Here is a 17506-nt window from a genome sequence, read left to right on the forward strand (position 1 = left end):
TCTCTAGTTGACAGTAAAAGCAAAGCAAAAAATTAAATAAAAATAAAATTTAAAAAGTCTGGCTTCCTCAGTTTCTGTCTTGCTTCTTTTCTCACCATGTTATCTCTTTGTATACACCTGCTTCCTTTCTACTTTCCACCATGAGTTGAAGTAGCATAAGGTCCTCACCAGATGCAGCTGCCTAATCTTGGAACAATAAAACTCAACTTTACAGCCACCAGGATCATGAGCCAAATAAACCTTTTTTCTTTATAAATTAAATAAATAAGTAAATTAAATTTTAAAATAAAAGCAACACTGACATAACACAAAGTAAAAAGAAAAAAAAGAACTGGACATCAAACTGCTTCATAGGGTAGAATCAAGGAGTTAAAAACTGCAAATAAAAAAAACTTCAAAAAATTACAGTCAACTAGAAACAAAAGACTCTAGAATGCTTCACTGAATCTAACAGTTGGATGATATGTTATATAAAATAATTTAAGAAGCTACTACAAAGATTATGATTATAGGAATAAATATTGAATAAATCATAAGCAATTCTTTCAGTTTCTATTCACAGTATTTCTATTTCATGACAATGAAAAAACTGAATTTTTGAAGGATAACACTGTTCAAAGGCAGATTCCCCATAGAAAACAAAAAAGTCATTTCTCAAACCCCAGATCTGATTAAAAAGCAATATACACCTAGTCATATGTAAAGAAACGAATTCTTTAGAACCTTCAAAAACTAACCACTGCTAATAGCTAGTAGACCGATGATTTAATCCAGGAAGGCAGATCTAATCAGGCCTATACTGCAGCATTTAGCCAAGATGGCCCTAATAACACTGAGAGTATCACTTACTTTTGACATAAACAGTACTTCCACTTGGCAAGACAACTACATTGGAGGCAGGACTGGCAGGTCTTGGAGACTTAACCGTTGCTATGCTGCCACTTGGAACAGGGGTAGAGGTTGGGGTTGACGTGGTACTTGTGTAGGAATAGCAAACCACTACTGAAGGAACGATAAAAAAGTTTGCTGTTAACTTTCACCAAAACTGTCCAGGCATAGAGAAAAATTATTTTTATTGCAGGCCAATTTTAACATTTTCATGTGATCAGAAGTCAGAGGCCAGTACTACATATTAGTTCTACAGGTTAAAAGGTATTAATAACCTTTCCTGAAAACCATCATTTAAATGGGTTTTCCCTGTAACAGCTTGTCTACAGGTGACACTGCCAATGGAGAAGAATGTAGTTACAAAGAAATCAAGTTTAAAAATACACTGAGAAAAATGAAAGTCATTTTTCATTCATGGCAGAGTTGAGCAACAGGCACATACTTGTATTCCCTTTTAATACTAACAGCACCAATGACGGGATGAGGGATAATTTTTCCCTGACCATAGCAATATTCAAGGTGGCCACTAGGGGAGATTCAAGGTAAGTTTCTTTAATATAAACCAACTCACTAGTCATTTGCCATCCAAGTAGTGCAACAATAACTCAACTAAAATAATGACATCATATTTGAACCTAGCATTCAAGGAACACAGCTCACCAACAGCAAGAATAGCTTATAGGCACCATGCACTGTGCTAAATCCTTTCCATACATTTTCACTAATTCTCACAATATCACATCTTCATTTTAAAACTGGGGAACCCAAGGCTCACAGAAGCTAAGACGTGCTGGAGGTCACATAGCTAGGAAATGACAAAGTAAAGATTCAAACATGTATTTGACTAGTGGAAACCCTACATTCTTTCCACTCTACCAGAGATTTGGTAGATGGAAAACATAAAAGTGGAAAGAGAGAAAAGATACCTCTCCAACAACGAAGAAAACAGGAACTCAATGTAGGCCAAGTTTGCACACAGATAACTGTCTTCCTCCAAATATAGCTTCCTTCAGCCTAAAACAGAGCCTGGCATGCATGAAAAGAGTATCTCACTCTGCTCCACAGCCCACTGCTAGGCAAGAAGAGACAATTCCCCAGAGTAATCTGACAAATGCATTGTTTTCAAGGTCATTATTATGCAACACCAAACTAAACTACTGGAGTCAATCCAAATATGCTCTCTCAAATTTAATATTATTCTTGGTGAGAGAGAATTCAAGGATTTTTAAAGCATGTGTTAATTACTGGATTAAATAACAATGAGAAAGTCTTTCTGCCAGGTAATGGATTCAGCACATTGACTGGAACAGAGTAGCAGCATATATCACGGATTCAGGAAAACAAAAACTGAGCTTTATTTTCTAAAGCTATCAGTTTGGCATCTTTTTTTAGCAGCTAAATGACTTCTGTCATCCATTAAGGCCTTCTATTCACTTCTAACAAAATACAGTGATATCAAAAATTTATTCCAAAAAGATTTTTGTAATTTTGTGATTAACATAATACACACTTTCAATAAAAGGAAGATTTAATTTTGGCTGAGACTGAAAACCTGGCAGTTTCTAGTTTCAGAATCAGAGTTGCCCACTATGCTTTATACCTTTACACACCGGGATAAAAGCAGATGAAAAATAATCTCTAACACAAAAATATTTTTCTACTCACCTTCCTTGCTTCCTGTTTCTGCAGGCACTGGAAGAGATGCATTGTGCTGGATAGCTGCATTAGCAACAGCATTAGCTGTTACAGTGAAGGCAGTTTGGGGAACCAGCCGGGGCATCAATGGTACCAATCGCCGACCTTCAATGGACCATTCTGAAGAGCTATTAGGTCCAGACATACTAAACAAAAAAGAAAGTGCTGCTACAAGGGTTCTCAATGGCTAAATATGAATTAAATATATTTTCTCAAATAAATGTAACTTTTTAAACTACAAAAAGTACCGAGTGAATAGCAGAGGCTTTATTTTAAGCAAGCAAGATCAAAATTACAAATAATTAGAATTCAAGGAATGTCACACACTTAGGTTCTTACACATTTGTTTCTATAATCTGAATCTTATAATACGCATAACTGAAACTACAAAAAATTTTCCTATGCCTTCTAAATAAACGTGGACTTTGCTTTTATTAATTTAAATTTGCTATCACTAATGAAAACTAGTAATTCTACTAACTTTTATAACTTAATTTTATAATTAAACCAAGAAAGTAAAAAGCACTAATAATTTTAAAAATCAGATTTTCCTTAATAATTAAGGATGGAATTCATTGAACCTTTGTAAAATTACCTAACTGCCTGCATGGCCAGAGGTTCTAAGGCTTTCAAACAAGGGAAACTGAGGCAGTAAACGAGGGGGGGATTTACGTAGTAAAGGATAGAAGAGGGCTGTATATATAAAAGAAGGTGTCATTGACAATGTATTATGCTATTATCCTTCCTGTTAAAAATAGACTAGCTTTGAGGACAGTGAAGAAACCTGCCACTACTTTATTTTTATTTATTTATACCATTTTTCACTCTAAGAAGGATTTGAGGCAATTGGACTGTCTCTAAGCAGACAGCACTCAGTTTCTCTACCCTAAATTTCTTGAGCAAATTTTATCCTCGACTCCAACCAGAGGTTGAAATATCAAAAGGTAACTGTGTCATTTCTCTTGACGTGACTCCATGAAAGACCCTAATGATTAGTGTCAAAGCTCAAAATTCACCCAGAAACAACCTCTTCACTAAATCGGAAATATTTCTGCACTTTTTTCAAAACCATAAATTCTACAACTCAATTTAATGACTCTGTATGTCCACTGATTCTTCAGATTTAGATGGAGTATACAAATGCCCTTAATTAATGGATAGTGGAATAATGATTATGATGATAATGATGGAAATGATAGATAACATTAAGCACTTACTATATGTCAAACATTGTTTTAAACATTTTACATGTATTAACTTTCAATAATCCTATGAAATTGGATTATTACTTGATTTTATAGATGGGGAAACTGAATCACAGAGAGGTTAAATAACTTGCCTAAGGTCACACAACTAATAAATGTCTCCTTCAACAAGCATATATTATGCTATTGAAATTCTTTGCCATATCATAAATAGAAAGCATGAAATTTTTCAAGTGGGTTTTATGTCTAACTTTTGCCTTTGATTTACACCATTTGGGCACTGCTGTCGAATTACTACCAACTTTCACTGAATGGAATAAATTACAATTTAAGAAAGATTTAAGTTCAGTTCAGAAAGGAATTCTGGGAGCTGATGAATCCAAGTGGGTTACTGTGGAAAATCTGTAAATTCCCACATGGTTCAACACAGTCCTACCTAAGACAAGGAAAAGAGGAGTTCTTAAAACCCCAATAACCCTCACAAATTTGTTATTACATAATCTCCAAGTTGATGCTAGTTTTGAAACAAAGAATGGTACGAACAAGACAGGAAAGGGCTATAGCTAATTGTTAGAGGAAAAAATTCTAAAAGTTATTCAGCATTTTCTTGGCTTACTCCTATTTTGCTATCATTTTATTAGAATATCACTAATTAACTTCCTTGATGAAAGCTTACCATACAAATAAAATGATGTCTACACTTACCTGATGCATTGTTTAAATGGCAGCAGAAATTATGGAAGATTGATCATTTGAAGCACATAAATATACACTATTAAAAAGACAAAACTTGCAGTGCAAAAGACACAACTGCAACTTTTAGAAAGATCTATAAATCTTCCAAATTTCCACTCATGCAAACATGCTCAAACTTTTTTTAAGTGAGTGAAAAATCAAATACCATGTTAGAATTAGGTCAAAAATCCTATTTGCTTAGTAATGAAGGTGTAAATATGCATTAGTTGCATAAGTAATCTAAATTAAATTTTACAGACTAAACATCTTCCTGCAGGGCTTCACTGGGATGCCTTAGTCTCAGTGCAAGAATACCTCTATTTATACTAACTATGGCAAGGGAAACATTGCTCCAACCTCTTTTCTGAGAAATCTAAGATGATACTAATGAAACTGGTTTGGCCCTCACATCCTTTGGTTGTATAAGGCACCAGTAAAAATACTCACTCTCACACAGAAACTCACATCATAACCTGTAAATGTTTGACTGATGGGGAAAGGGTTAAGAGAGCAGAAATTCCAGATAGCCACTCTTCTAACTCTAAAGACAATGTGGGCAAGAGTGGCCCGATTAAAAAATCTGAATCTCCTTGACATCCAAGGCTTTAATGCTGTAATATTCTGATATAATTCAAAGCTGCATTAGAGTATCAAACTTAATAAGTAGCCTGGTGCCAAACAGTAAACACGTGTTGTGCTTCAAGCCACAAGCAAGGCTTTTCTTTGATCCCAGATACCCTACTCCTTTTGTTTCCCCCTCCTTTGTGCTCAATCTTCTCATCACCTTTCAACCACATTCCTTCTGGCCTAAACTGCAATTTTGAGTTGGGGGAGGGAAGGGAGAGGAGAAAGGGAATGCAGTCAGTTCAGATGCATTCCTCTAGTTGTTTTTTCAGGCTCAGAGTATGAGGCCCTCCGGTAGATAATCTTTGGAACTATGCTCTGCTGTTACTTCTGAGTGGAATAGAGGAGATGGTGAGATTGAGGGATCTACTCCTTCCTCACCACTCTCTGATTCTTGAGCTCAACAAGTAAATACAACATCTGATGAAACTAAAATGATAATATAAAATATTAAAACAAAAGTAGAGAAAAACCTAAAAAGCTTAAAATTATGCACGGAAGTAAACTCTTTTCAAAAAATGAAATTCATATATTAAAGAAACCAAAAAGGAGAGAAAACAAGAGAAAACACAGGCAGATAAAAGCCAACTCTCAATTATCCATGCTAATGGAGAGAGGAGGGAAAGGGAGAGGTCAAACAGATTAAAGAAAGTCATGTATGATCCAAAAATATTTTGGCAAACACTTGTAAATTCTCCCACCAAACCTTTTCCAGGACAACTAACACGTAGAAAAATGACTAATTAAAATTTTCACCTCCTCTCCCTTCCCACCCTCTGACTAGAGGTACTCCCAAGCAGCAAAATGGCTAAAGGGTGGACAGTATTAGGAGGGGGAGGAAGGGAAGAGAAGGAAAAGCAAGGGGCATGGTTAATTCATAAATGTAATAATGTGCCCCTGAATAATTGAGAGCTTCAATTTGGAAATATTATAAGAAAAAGCCTGAAATAATAATAACCTATTTGCATACCTGTAACTTGGTCTTTCACCCAAATATAAGGATAAATTCATTCTTTAAAGGGGAAAAAAGGAAAAGGAGACTAAATAAATGTTATCCTTTAAGTATGAAACTGATGCATCAACTTATAACTAGTTGTCCCACAACACTGTTCCAATGCTTCTAAGGTACTAATTTATTTCTAAGTGCCTCTGAATGCAAGCTATTGTTTACTACTTAATTATCTAGCACATAAATTTCCTATTACTAGTTCTCAAATTAGAATCTAGGCTCATTTATCATTATTGCTAGAGCAACTGAATTCAAAAGTTTAGAGCAAATTAAAAAAGGAACACATTAATATTTGAATGTTTCTGTTAGCCTGACAACTAAATATGAACTGTTTCTAATGGAAAATTTCCAAATTTCTACAGTGCGTACCTACCACTAAAGAAACTAAAAATTCCAGGATAAGCTAAACCTTTAAACTATGCTGTTAAAAAGATAGCACCCCATTTTATGTTAAGTAAAATGAGGGACAGTGAAGCACAACATGAAGCTAATGGATCTTTGGGGTCAATTTAAATACTGTCAATTAGTTTAAAAACATGTTTATCACATTATGGAAATGCACTAAATTTTTCCTTTAGTTTTATTTCACATTAAAACACAAAAATAAAAAACAAATGAATTATACTATAACATTTTATGAAATGTTTATATCTTATATTAAAATTTAAAAGATAATTTCTGCTCCTTTCTATTCTTTAGGCAGGACTATCTTCACATACACTCAATTAAGGTTTGATCCCTGCCCCTCAGTCCTCTACCATCCTCCACCCCATCTGTCAAAGCATTATAATGATCTGAAAACAACTTTATAAGAATTCTTTATCATTTTATTTTGTTGAATTTTTTAAGTAAATTAAGATATAGTATATTCATATTTCTTAAAAGCAGAACATATATGTTACACTTTTTTGTGAATCTCAAAATACATGAAATAATGAGTCAGATATCAAAAAAGTTATGGTGCCTACTTATAAAGCAATATACATATCAATATCATTACAAAAAACCTCTAACGGGCTGTCATTTTTAGGAAGCACACTATTTTGTTATTGAACTGTGCTTCAACTAAGTGCATCATCTGCTAAATTGTGGTGGTCTTTAAACAGAGATCACACTGCAACGGGATTTGACCTGAGTACTTAAAGCTAACCAAATACAAAAAAACATAACCAACTGAATAAACAGTTAATACCTCTTTTACTTCTATGGTCAGGATCCCTGAGTATAGAGATGTTGTTATTAAGATAAAAGACTCAGGAAGCTGCTACAAAACAGGAAGACTGTTCAAAACTACGTTATACTACGTCATAAAAAATCAGGGGTGGTATGACTAATGGCTTACTTATGTGCAATTGTTGTTAACCGTTCATCGTTTACTGCTCTCCGAACTTCAGCACGGTGGCGTTCTGTTGAGATGCTATGAAAAAAAATAGCCATTATAGAACTCTGCCAAGCAGGCAGCTCTTTTCTATACTTCTATTGTTTAAGTCAACATTTTGCTTGTGGGGAAGGGAGCAAGATTGCTTTGTGAGAAGATATAGACAGGAGCCCAATATATATCTTCATATGCTATAACGTCTTAGAAAAGGATTCATACTAATTCTGTGTAACTGTAGAAAGAAATAGTTGCAAATTAAAAAACATAGGAAGACAAATTCACCCTGATATCAAGGCATTACTTCCAAATCTCAGAAATGTCAGACCATAAATGAGATTAGCAGAACTTCCTGTTATCTAAACATGCAAACAGACACTGAATGACCTCCTAATCATGACTACTCAGAAGAGGATTTTGGCACTGAGAAGAAAGTCTTATAAGGTCTTTCCTAAAGGTTAAGAGTCTATAATTTTATGTTGAGTGAATATTATAAAGAAATGAGAGTGGCAAGATAATGTTTGCTGTGGCTGTATGTTATGAAACGTAACACCAGGCCAATACTCCTTTATTACTTAACACTTTAGCTGTGTGTCTTCTACATTATATTATGTTACCAATGGTAAAAACGTGCTATATTGATCCTGATTAAATACATGTAAAGTTACTAATACTAAACAACTAGAAAAAAGGCTACATCCATTCTATTCATAAATATTCAATAAAATGAGTACCATTCTTTTAATTGTGTTCTCCACTGCTTAAACTAAATCTATACCATGGACCAAAACATTTAAGGGGCTAGAAAGCAGAACTTATAAGGAAACATAAAAAACAAACAAACAAACAAAAAATACAAATTGTTAACTATGAAAACAGTAAGACCGAGAATTTGGCTTAATAACATCCCCCCATATTAATGTTAATTAAATGATAGAAAGAATCTTCCTATTTTCACTTAAAAAAATAGGACGAAATGCTTTTAGAAACTTTAGTTAAAATAGAACATTTTCTGAGAAAGCTCAAGATGCTAGAATGGATCGAGGCAAAAAGTATCAAGGAACCCTTTCACTAGAACTTTTCCATTGGATTCAAGTGCCACTCTACTGGGAAGCTGAAGGGATAGGCTATGCTTAATGCTATGGCTATATAATCACCACCCATTTATATAAATTAAGGTATCTTCCTTGTATCCCCTTATTCTCTCCAACAAATGCCACTCTAGATCTTCATATCCAGTTGTTGCCAGCTTTTCTTTCCTTCACTTATGTCAAAAACACCTCCCTTTCCCAGGTGGCCCAAACTAAAATAACCTGCCTTAAACCCTTTCTGACTGGATTACATAATATATGGTAAGTTATACAATTTTCTGTAACAGAGCACACAACTGGGATGGGATCTCTAAGCACCAAAAATTTGAACACCTCTATTCTTCAACTTAATTTGAAAGTTACTTAATTTGAGAATGAAAAGTAATGAAACCACTCAAAATGAAATTTCTAGAGTCACGTCTCACAAACTTTTATGATAATTTACCTAAGAACTTTTGAGAGTTCTCCAAGAAGATCTTTCTTTTCCTTGGTGAGATCCCCCTGTGCCCGAAGTGCACTGATAACTCCAGCATATGCCTCCAATTCTAGAAGAAGAAAATTATTTTATCAAGATAGGCCTTTAATATTTTAATCCTATGGCTATGTATAGTGAAACTTTAGGGGGAAAAAAACCAAAAATCAATCAAATGCAAATGCTGTTTTAAATTTCTTTCAAAATTTTTATCTAATAGCAGATAAAACTGTGGCTTTTATAAGTTTATATCATTTTGTTTTTCATTGCCTTACACAAGTCATGTATGTAAATGTTTAGGTAGAATAATCTAACAGATATTTTGTTTCACACATTATCACTGAAGAATATATAACTCAAATGCTACCAACAACTGGGAATAGGCTCCAAGTGATGTAATAAGGCTGGTAAGAGAAGTATTTAGCATTATTGAAAGGCATTATAAAGAGTTCAAGCTATATTTCACCTCCCTTCTGAGTAGATGAGAGTACTGAGTACTGTGCAACTGAAAAAATACTGGAACAAAAGATTCTGGCTCCAACACTGCCATGCACTAGTTGTGTGACCTTGGGCAAGTCCTTTCTCATCTCTGAACCTGTTCCCTTATTTAGAAAGGACTTTGTAGGTACCTTTCAGAAATAAGATCCTCTGCACCTATAAAAACTATCATCAGAATGACTACTTAGGAAAAATGAAATGTTCTTACAGCAACCAGGACATAATATACTGAATCCTAATACCAGACAGCTTCATTTCACTTTCCACAAAAACAACCATTATGAAATAAAACTGTCAGTCCCTAGGATGGATTAAAACATAAAACCAAAAGTCCTCAATGGCCCCCAATGAACCCTGCATGCCTCCCAAGTAGCTCCTGTGTAATACCTTTGCGTATCTCCTCCCACACTAACTCTAAGCTCCACATGTAATTTGCTTTGGCCAATCAGAAGTTTGCTAAGCACTTGCACACTAGGCCTTGCCCTCTTCAAACTCTTGAGATCACCAGGCTGTGAAGAAGGTCAGAATGAAAGGCCACAGGAAGAGAAAGGCTCAGCTAGTCCCCAGCTAAGCTACTAACTGAATACCTGAGACCTCAGACAAGGCCAGCAACTCACAGAATGGTAAAAAATAATAAAATAGTTGTTGTTTTAAACAATAAACTATGAAATAGATACCTGAGCAAAACAGAATGGTAGGAAATAAATATCCAGACTAGAATCATCTTCATACTCAAATTCCTATTTGATAATTTGCCGTCTGCCACTGCCTGACACATAAGAAACATTCAATAAATATGAGCTAAATAAGGAATATATGAATGCCCTCAGACTAGATACTACACCAATAAGAAAAGAGTAGTCTCATTCAGTTCATATTATTCACAGTTCTGAGTGTCTAAGGAAGCTTTATATAGAAGAGTGGGCTGGTACATTAAATAGAAATGTCTGGTGGAACTGAATTACCCTAAGTATAAACATCCTGCATGTTCAATCTGTGCTGTGCTGGATACTATGTAGACATTTCACCCTATCTCTCTTGAAAGACAAAGTTCCACTGCTCTGAGTAGTAAAGGAAACACTCATTTCCAGGAAACATATTTAAGCTTTCATCAGACCCAGAATAGAGTTCAGAAAGGCACTAGGCATAACTAAGAATTCACTATATTCTAAATGTTTATGCCCCCATTTATGGAATATTGTATTCAACAAATCAGTACTGAGTCCTATTATGAACACCAAATGATATGCTAAGTCCTGCCCTCGAGGAGTTAACTCTAGAATAGAAAGCTGCAGTGAAACAAGTCATCAGATAATTATGATACAGTTTACATACAGTGGTAAAGACACATAGGAGAAACACATCATCTAGTCTGGATGCATAAGCTTTAATCAGAAAGAGAACTGTGCTCCAGGCAGACAGGGGAGGGAAAATGCAAATGTACTAAAAGAATACAGAGAGTAAAAGAACAAATAATGTTTCATATTGTTTTAGTAACTTCTAATAACAGTGACTATGTCTGAGAGTTTTACACTAAGGGAAGTAAAAATATGTCTGTATTCGCATAGTCACTAATTCAAATCAAGCTTCTAACTGAACATTACAACTACTACAAGGTATCATGGAGAATATTCGTAGGAAAAAAAAAAAGTCCCTATCCTCAAGGTGATTAAAATCCGACAAGGCACCTAAAATATATATACATATAAATAACTATTATAAAGATTTTAGTTCACATATGTAAGGGAATAAAGAAAGATAAAAATGGAAACAGTTTGTGGCCAGACTGAGAAAAGCTTCTAATTCCATTCTAAAAAGTTTTTTGACAGGATTCAGTAATTGATCGATTGTGGAAGTAATGGCAGAAGAAATAGAGGTTTTTCGGCTTGTAAAATGTTTAGGAGAATGGCAAGGCCATAAAAAGAAATGGAAAGGCCAAAGAGGAAGTAGTTGGAGGAAAAAGAAAGCTTACTTCTGACCTATGAATTTATGATGAAGACACTATTTAAAAGAAAATAAAATTAACTAAAGAAATATGACAAATATTTCTGACATTTCAAGTCTCACTTCAAGTCTAAGAAGCCATATACAATATTAAGAGATGGCAACCTCACATACACAAAACTGTGACTCAAAACAGAGTTATCACAGCTATGGCAACCACAGCACTTCCTTTCACCAGAAATTCTCTTGTTGTAAAGAATCCCTACTAGCTTTCCAACCTCCTTTACATTTTTTTATGTTCATTTTGATGGATATCCTTAGATCCTGACATATCTCACACTTAGTTGAATTTCTGGTATTATTTTTGGTGCCGTTCTATTGTAGTGTTAACTCAATAATAACACCTAAGTAGAATGAAATAATAAACACATGGGAACAACCTAGAAAACAAAAGATTTGACAAACCATTTTTATAAAGCCCACAACCCATTTCATTTAAACAAATCAGCCATTCAATTTATACCATAGTCCATAAAATCCCATGTTAGAGTTACAGCTCAGGAATGATCACAAAAATAGGGCAAGGGAGAGGCAGGACAAAGGGAAGCATTTAACTATCACCGATATCTTCAGTATTTCATAAAGAAATTCTCTATCCCAATTTCTTTATACTTAAGCAAAATTTAAGTGTTTAGCACCGTATATTAAAATGATTTATGACTATTTTTAAAAGGACAAAGCTAATCCTTAAACTCTTCTAAGCAAATTTTTAAATACAGAACCTTCTCTAAACTTTGGACCTAGAGCTAGCATTTGAAGGCAATTCAAAGGTTTCATTGTTATGATAATATGCCAAGGGATGGGGAGGAAGTCTTTGGCAAATCACTATCAAGGCTCACTTCCCAAAGGCAAGGGTCAATGAAGATGACATTACCACGAAGGATGGCTGTTTTCTTTTGTATAGAAGCAGCTTTCCAGCAGCATTAGCCACATAGCCCTGACTAAAATTAGCAATAAGTTTAGACTTGAAGATTACCATTTTTATATTTAAACATAATCTCTTGATTCAAGGCCCCAAAAACCTAGAAACCCCAAATTCAATCTACAGTCTGTGATCTGTTCTGCAATTATTTCAGCTATGAAATAAATACAAGTCCAAATTTATAATCAGCAGCTATCAGGATATATTGTTATATTAATTACATCTGAGTATGTAGAAAACTAACTTCAGATTAGTACTAAAAGTCTGGATATAAGGTTAAAAAAAAAGATAAAGGAATGATTAACAACCCCCTCCCCAAAACAACTCTTGTACTTGCTAAAATACAATGCTAAGAAGTGATCTGAAATCCTCATAGTGGCCTGCGGGAAATAAAAAGGGCAGGCAGGGCCAGAGCAGCTATGATTCTATCTAACTTACACATAGGAATTCTCAACAAAAATTTCCTTTGAAGAAAAGATTCAGCTGCAAATAATAAATGTTTAAAAGTAGCTGCTTACAACACTGTATACTCAGAAATCAGGTACTGTGATAGGCCCTTTATATATACCGTTAACACACATAACAAACTAAGGTAGATATTACTATTCTTCTTTTACAAAATTGTCAACAGATTTAGGAAGATTAAATAACTTGTCCTCAGTCTATGGGTCATTAGTAATAGTACCAAAACCCCAAGTCTGCCTGAATTTAAGACCCAAACATTCCCCTTTAAAATCATAGCTATCTAAGGAATTCATATCAACTGCCAAAGCATTTAATGTTCTTTTTCAAATTATTTTTTCATTTATTTCATTTATTGTACTAGCCAGAAGCTATAGTAGTAAATTAGACAAGCTCCTTATAGTCTAAGGCAGCATTTCTTACCCAAGGATCCTCATTTGAACCACAGAACACAAAAAATAATTTGAATAATAACTTTTTCTCAATTTTCCCAAGGATAGTTTATAACTAATACCATTCTAGAGGCACCATGAGAAGTGAGTTCCTTACATACAATGAATACCTTAGTATTAGAGGTTAATTCTTTCCCTAAATGTTTGAGAAAAGCTGCCGTAAGGGAAAAGAAGCACTAAATATTATAAGCATAAAGTATGTTTTATTACTGATAGGAAAACATAATTTGGGAAAGTGAGCATAGCTTACATTAACTCAGAATTCATAAACAGTATGTAATTCACACATACACTCATGAAGGTTAAGAGTATATTAAAGTGAGACTGAAATCATATTCCCTGGGTTCAAATCCCGACTCAATTACTTACTATCAGCATTACCTTGGCTTCTAAGCTTCATCTGTAAAATGGGGGCAAAAAAAAAACCAAAAAAAAAACACCTACCTTTTAGGTTTGAATGAGGATTATATGAGATGTTCAATATAAAGAACTCAGAACAGCCAGGTAGCCCTCAGTAACTCTTAACTACTACTATTATTATTATGATTCATGCACCTACTATGTACTATGCACTGGAAAAAAAATGAATAAGATGGAAACTATACCTCCAAAGAATTTCTGATATAGCATGAGACATGGTACCCATGCAAATAGCAATGACCCAAACAGAAAGGGAAGAGTATCATGGAAAGGTTAAAAACATTAAAAATTAAAATCATACCCAATTTTCGAAGAATCCTTTTGCATTCATCCCTGCTGAGATCCAAAAGGGTTGGCCACACAACAGGCATTGCTGCTTCTGTTTGGTAGCCCCAAAGAGCTTGTCCTCTCTACCAGAACAAAAAAATAAAAAATAAAATTACCCAAATACATTCAAAAGGCCACTCACCTGGAGATCCATCTACAGGCTAAGAAGTAAAACCAATAAAATACTTCACAATCCTTTTTCACTACCACACTTTCCAAATTCTGACAAATCAAGAATTAAACAATCACTTGAGAGCTCACTATTCAAGCCTATGACAGTGAAAAGAGCACAGGCTTTAGAGTCAGACACCTCTAGGTTCTAGTCCCAGCTTTTCAACTTACTGGTTATGCGACCCGGGGTAAATTGGCCTCTCTAGGCCTAAGTTTTACACAGCTATAAAACAGAGATAACAACACCCAATGTGTTATAAGTATTAAAGAACAGTTTATGTAAAGTTCTTTCACAGTGGCTGGCATATAATTTAAAAATTTAAGGTCCTACTACCTGAGTAACCTTGGGCAAGTTACTTGATATGTTGGCCTCCTCACTTACGAGTTACATGAGATAAAATATGTAAAGCTCCTAGCACATTACTTCGGTCAATGGAACTTAATAAAGAACTCTCCCCTCAAGTCTTAACAATGAAATATGAATTTAGACCCTGTAGTCATTTAAACAACCATTAACCAAAAGTTTAGCTACCAGAAACTTACTTTGTATTGAGAAGTCCCTAATCGAAAGGACAAAAAGACAACGCGCTGGGGGCCTGCACAATACCTGCTTAGCACACAGTAGACCTGCTGTTAATGTCTGTTAAATGGACAAATGAAGGACTGACGGGAGTAAGTGGAATGAATGAATAAATGAATGAGCTCACTGTCTAGCCTAGGAGTCAGACACTGAACCGAAATAACTGCTACTAGTTAACTCCAACTCTACGCTCCGAGTTGAGCATCCCCTCCCCCTACTTCCCATAGTCCTCTCAGCTCAGAACCAACCCAGAGCAAGGAGAACTGGACTGCGCGCCCCAGCCGGCAGGGTGACATAAAGAAAAGGGGTGGGGAGGAGGAAGAAGGGGCAGAGCCAAAGGAATCCGCTCCCTCCACAAGCCAGTCCCCGCCTCCCCACAGGATCTTGGAGGCGGCCGGCGACCTCCCGGATCAAGCACCACGTCACGGCATCCCGACGCATCCCCGCCAGCGGACCTCACCGCGGGGCCGCATCGCATCGGAAAGCCGAGCAGTAGTTGCCGGAGCCCGCTCGGGCAACCACGATCTCGTATAATCCTTCTCCACTCAAGTGTCAAGGAGGCAAGCCCGCCCCGCCCCCTCTCCAAACACGCACTCTCTTGCAGCACCACAACAAGAGCAGCCCGCCCAGGCTCCTCACCCGGGCCTCTCAGCACCGGTCCCAATGTCAAGCCCACGACCCAAGCCCCTCAGGGACAGCAGCCGGTGTCAGGGGCCCCAGCCGGCATCCGCGCTTCCCTCCCTTCTCAGCAGAGAGGACAACAGAGAGAGAGTAGGCGCGCGGACAGCCAGCCATACGACCTGGACTCACTGGAAGCTTCCGAGAACTGGTCGTTCGGGGTCCCAACACAAGGCCTGCCAGAGTCCCCCTCAGTCCACCTCCGGGAGCCCTATGATCCCGTTAGGAAACAACGGAGGATGGGGCTGGGCGCCCAAAGCCCGGCTCCGAATGCCTGGCCCGGCGCGCCTCTAGCCTGGCTGGCCTGCCAGCTCTTCCCAGGACCCTGCCTGAGAGTCACCCACCTGCCCGGCCTTTCGGGGCTCATCTAAAAGGCTCCTCCGCCAAGACTAGGGGACAGCAGGAATTGGGTTTGTTTGCGGTGCCTCAGAAGGGGCAAGATGGCGACAAGTATTAGAGCGCAGGCGCATTCGCGCGCTGCCAGTCGGGAGGTGTAGTTCGCCTTTCCCGCCTTTCGGAGAACTGACACCAAAAGCCCTCCATTTATCCTGTCCCTCTTTTCCTCGGCGTTATGAAAGAAAAAGACAGACATCGCAGGGCGTGCTGGGAGTTGTGGTCCGAAGCCAAACTCCAACCTCTTTCTCCCCGGGTTGGTTGTCGCACACGCAAGGAAGTCTGGGATTGTAGTTTCCTTGGCTTCGCCTACATACCCTCCTCTCTCTGGCTTCGCGCGCCTCTCCTACGCCTGCCGCCTCTCAGCGAATCGGCTGCGCTCTCTGCTACGTGTGACGCCACACGTAGCGGTCAAGATGGCGTCGGCAGCTGGAGCCCAGTCTTTGCGGCGACCTTTACTCTACCGAGGTTGAGAATGTTAGGAGAACTGCTTTGTCCCTGAAGCGCCGTTGAAGATGAGGATCGAGTTCCTCAGAGTCATGGGGTCAATTATTAGCGGCCTCCAGCCCCCCAGATTGCAATTCGAGGAGAGACAATCCACGCTACAAGAACTGACACTGGACATCGCAGTTGCCAGTACCCGATCTGAAGGTTACGGAGTTGCAAGTAGAGAAGGGGGAACGCGAGCATTGATTGGGAATGGTAGTGCTATCTCGTGCTATATCTGTCAAAGACAAGAAGGGGAAGGGATTTATTTGAGGCCCTACGACATGGTAGGTTTACCCTCAGCTTTTGTTCTTATTTAATCACACAACAATTTTGTGGAGAAGATCTGGTCGCCCTGATTTTAGATGAGAAAAGAAGCTCAAAATATAGTTACTCGCGGCCATAAAATAGAAATCACTGCCTGATGTTGTTGACGATTCAATCACGTTTTGTGGTTGTCTTCCCTCTTTAAATTTTTTACTTTTGGTAACATCGGATCCAGTCGAAATACTGAAGTCAAAAGGAGCTTCTAATATGCATTCTGTTATTACCGGACATAGTTTCCTTCTCGAAAAATGGGGTTAATACTACCCTGTAGGGATGTTGTGATACACAGCGCAGATAAAAGTTCTTTATAAGTTGTGAACCACTATACAAACGTGTGAGACTGTTCATGTTATTGAATGGACCTGTAGGTTAGGAAGAAAAAAATAACAGCATTTAAGTTTCATACTACTATTTGTCCATTAGCTAAAAATACTCTCTGAAGTCCAGGAAAAGTATTATTGTCAAAACTGAAACCTGCACCTTCAGAAAATTGTGAAGTGGTACATATTCGTCTGCAGGCTCTCCCTGATGTTCCAGTGCGTCTTGTTTTGAGGCCAGGTGCTTAAGACCTCTTGGAAAGATGGTAAATGAAATCTTAGTGGATTTTGTACTTTAACATACTTTTTTAGCCTTGCAGCTTCTCTGGCAGGTATAATTAAGGTCTCCCATACTATGAATGAGAAAAACACAGA

The 17506-nt window shown here is 37.2% G+C and overlaps 1 protein-coding gene across 1 annotated transcript in view; it reads right to left on the reverse strand.

The window, feature by feature from the left end:
• The window catches only part of EMSY (EMSY transcriptional repressor, BRCA2 interacting), a 90557-nt gene extending 74534 nt beyond the window's left edge, over nt 1-16023 (reverse strand). Inside the window, exons 1-7 of the mRNA XM_069470991.1 lie at nt 15953-16023; nt 14154-14262; nt 9068-9167; nt 7499-7573; nt 6118-6159; nt 2554-2729; nt 850-1002 (exon numbers count right to left, since the gene is read on the reverse strand). Coding sequence (XP_069327092.1) covers nt 850-1002; nt 2554-2729; nt 6118-6159; nt 7499-7573; nt 9068-9167; nt 14154-14223 — 616 coding nt within the window. The 5' untranslated portion in view covers nt 14224-14262; nt 15953-16023. The remainder of the gene's footprint in view (nt 1-849; nt 1003-2553; nt 2730-6117; nt 6160-7498; nt 7574-9067; nt 9168-14153; nt 14263-15952) is intronic.
• Nucleotides 16024-17506: the final 1483 nt, after the last annotated feature.

The sequence above is a fragment of the Eulemur rufifrons genome, chromosome 6 (genome assembly GCF_041146395.1).
Source record: "Eulemur rufifrons isolate Redbay chromosome 6, OSU_ERuf_1, whole genome shotgun sequence".
NCBI lineage: Eukaryota > Metazoa > Chordata > Mammalia > Primates > Lemuridae > Eulemur > Eulemur rufifrons.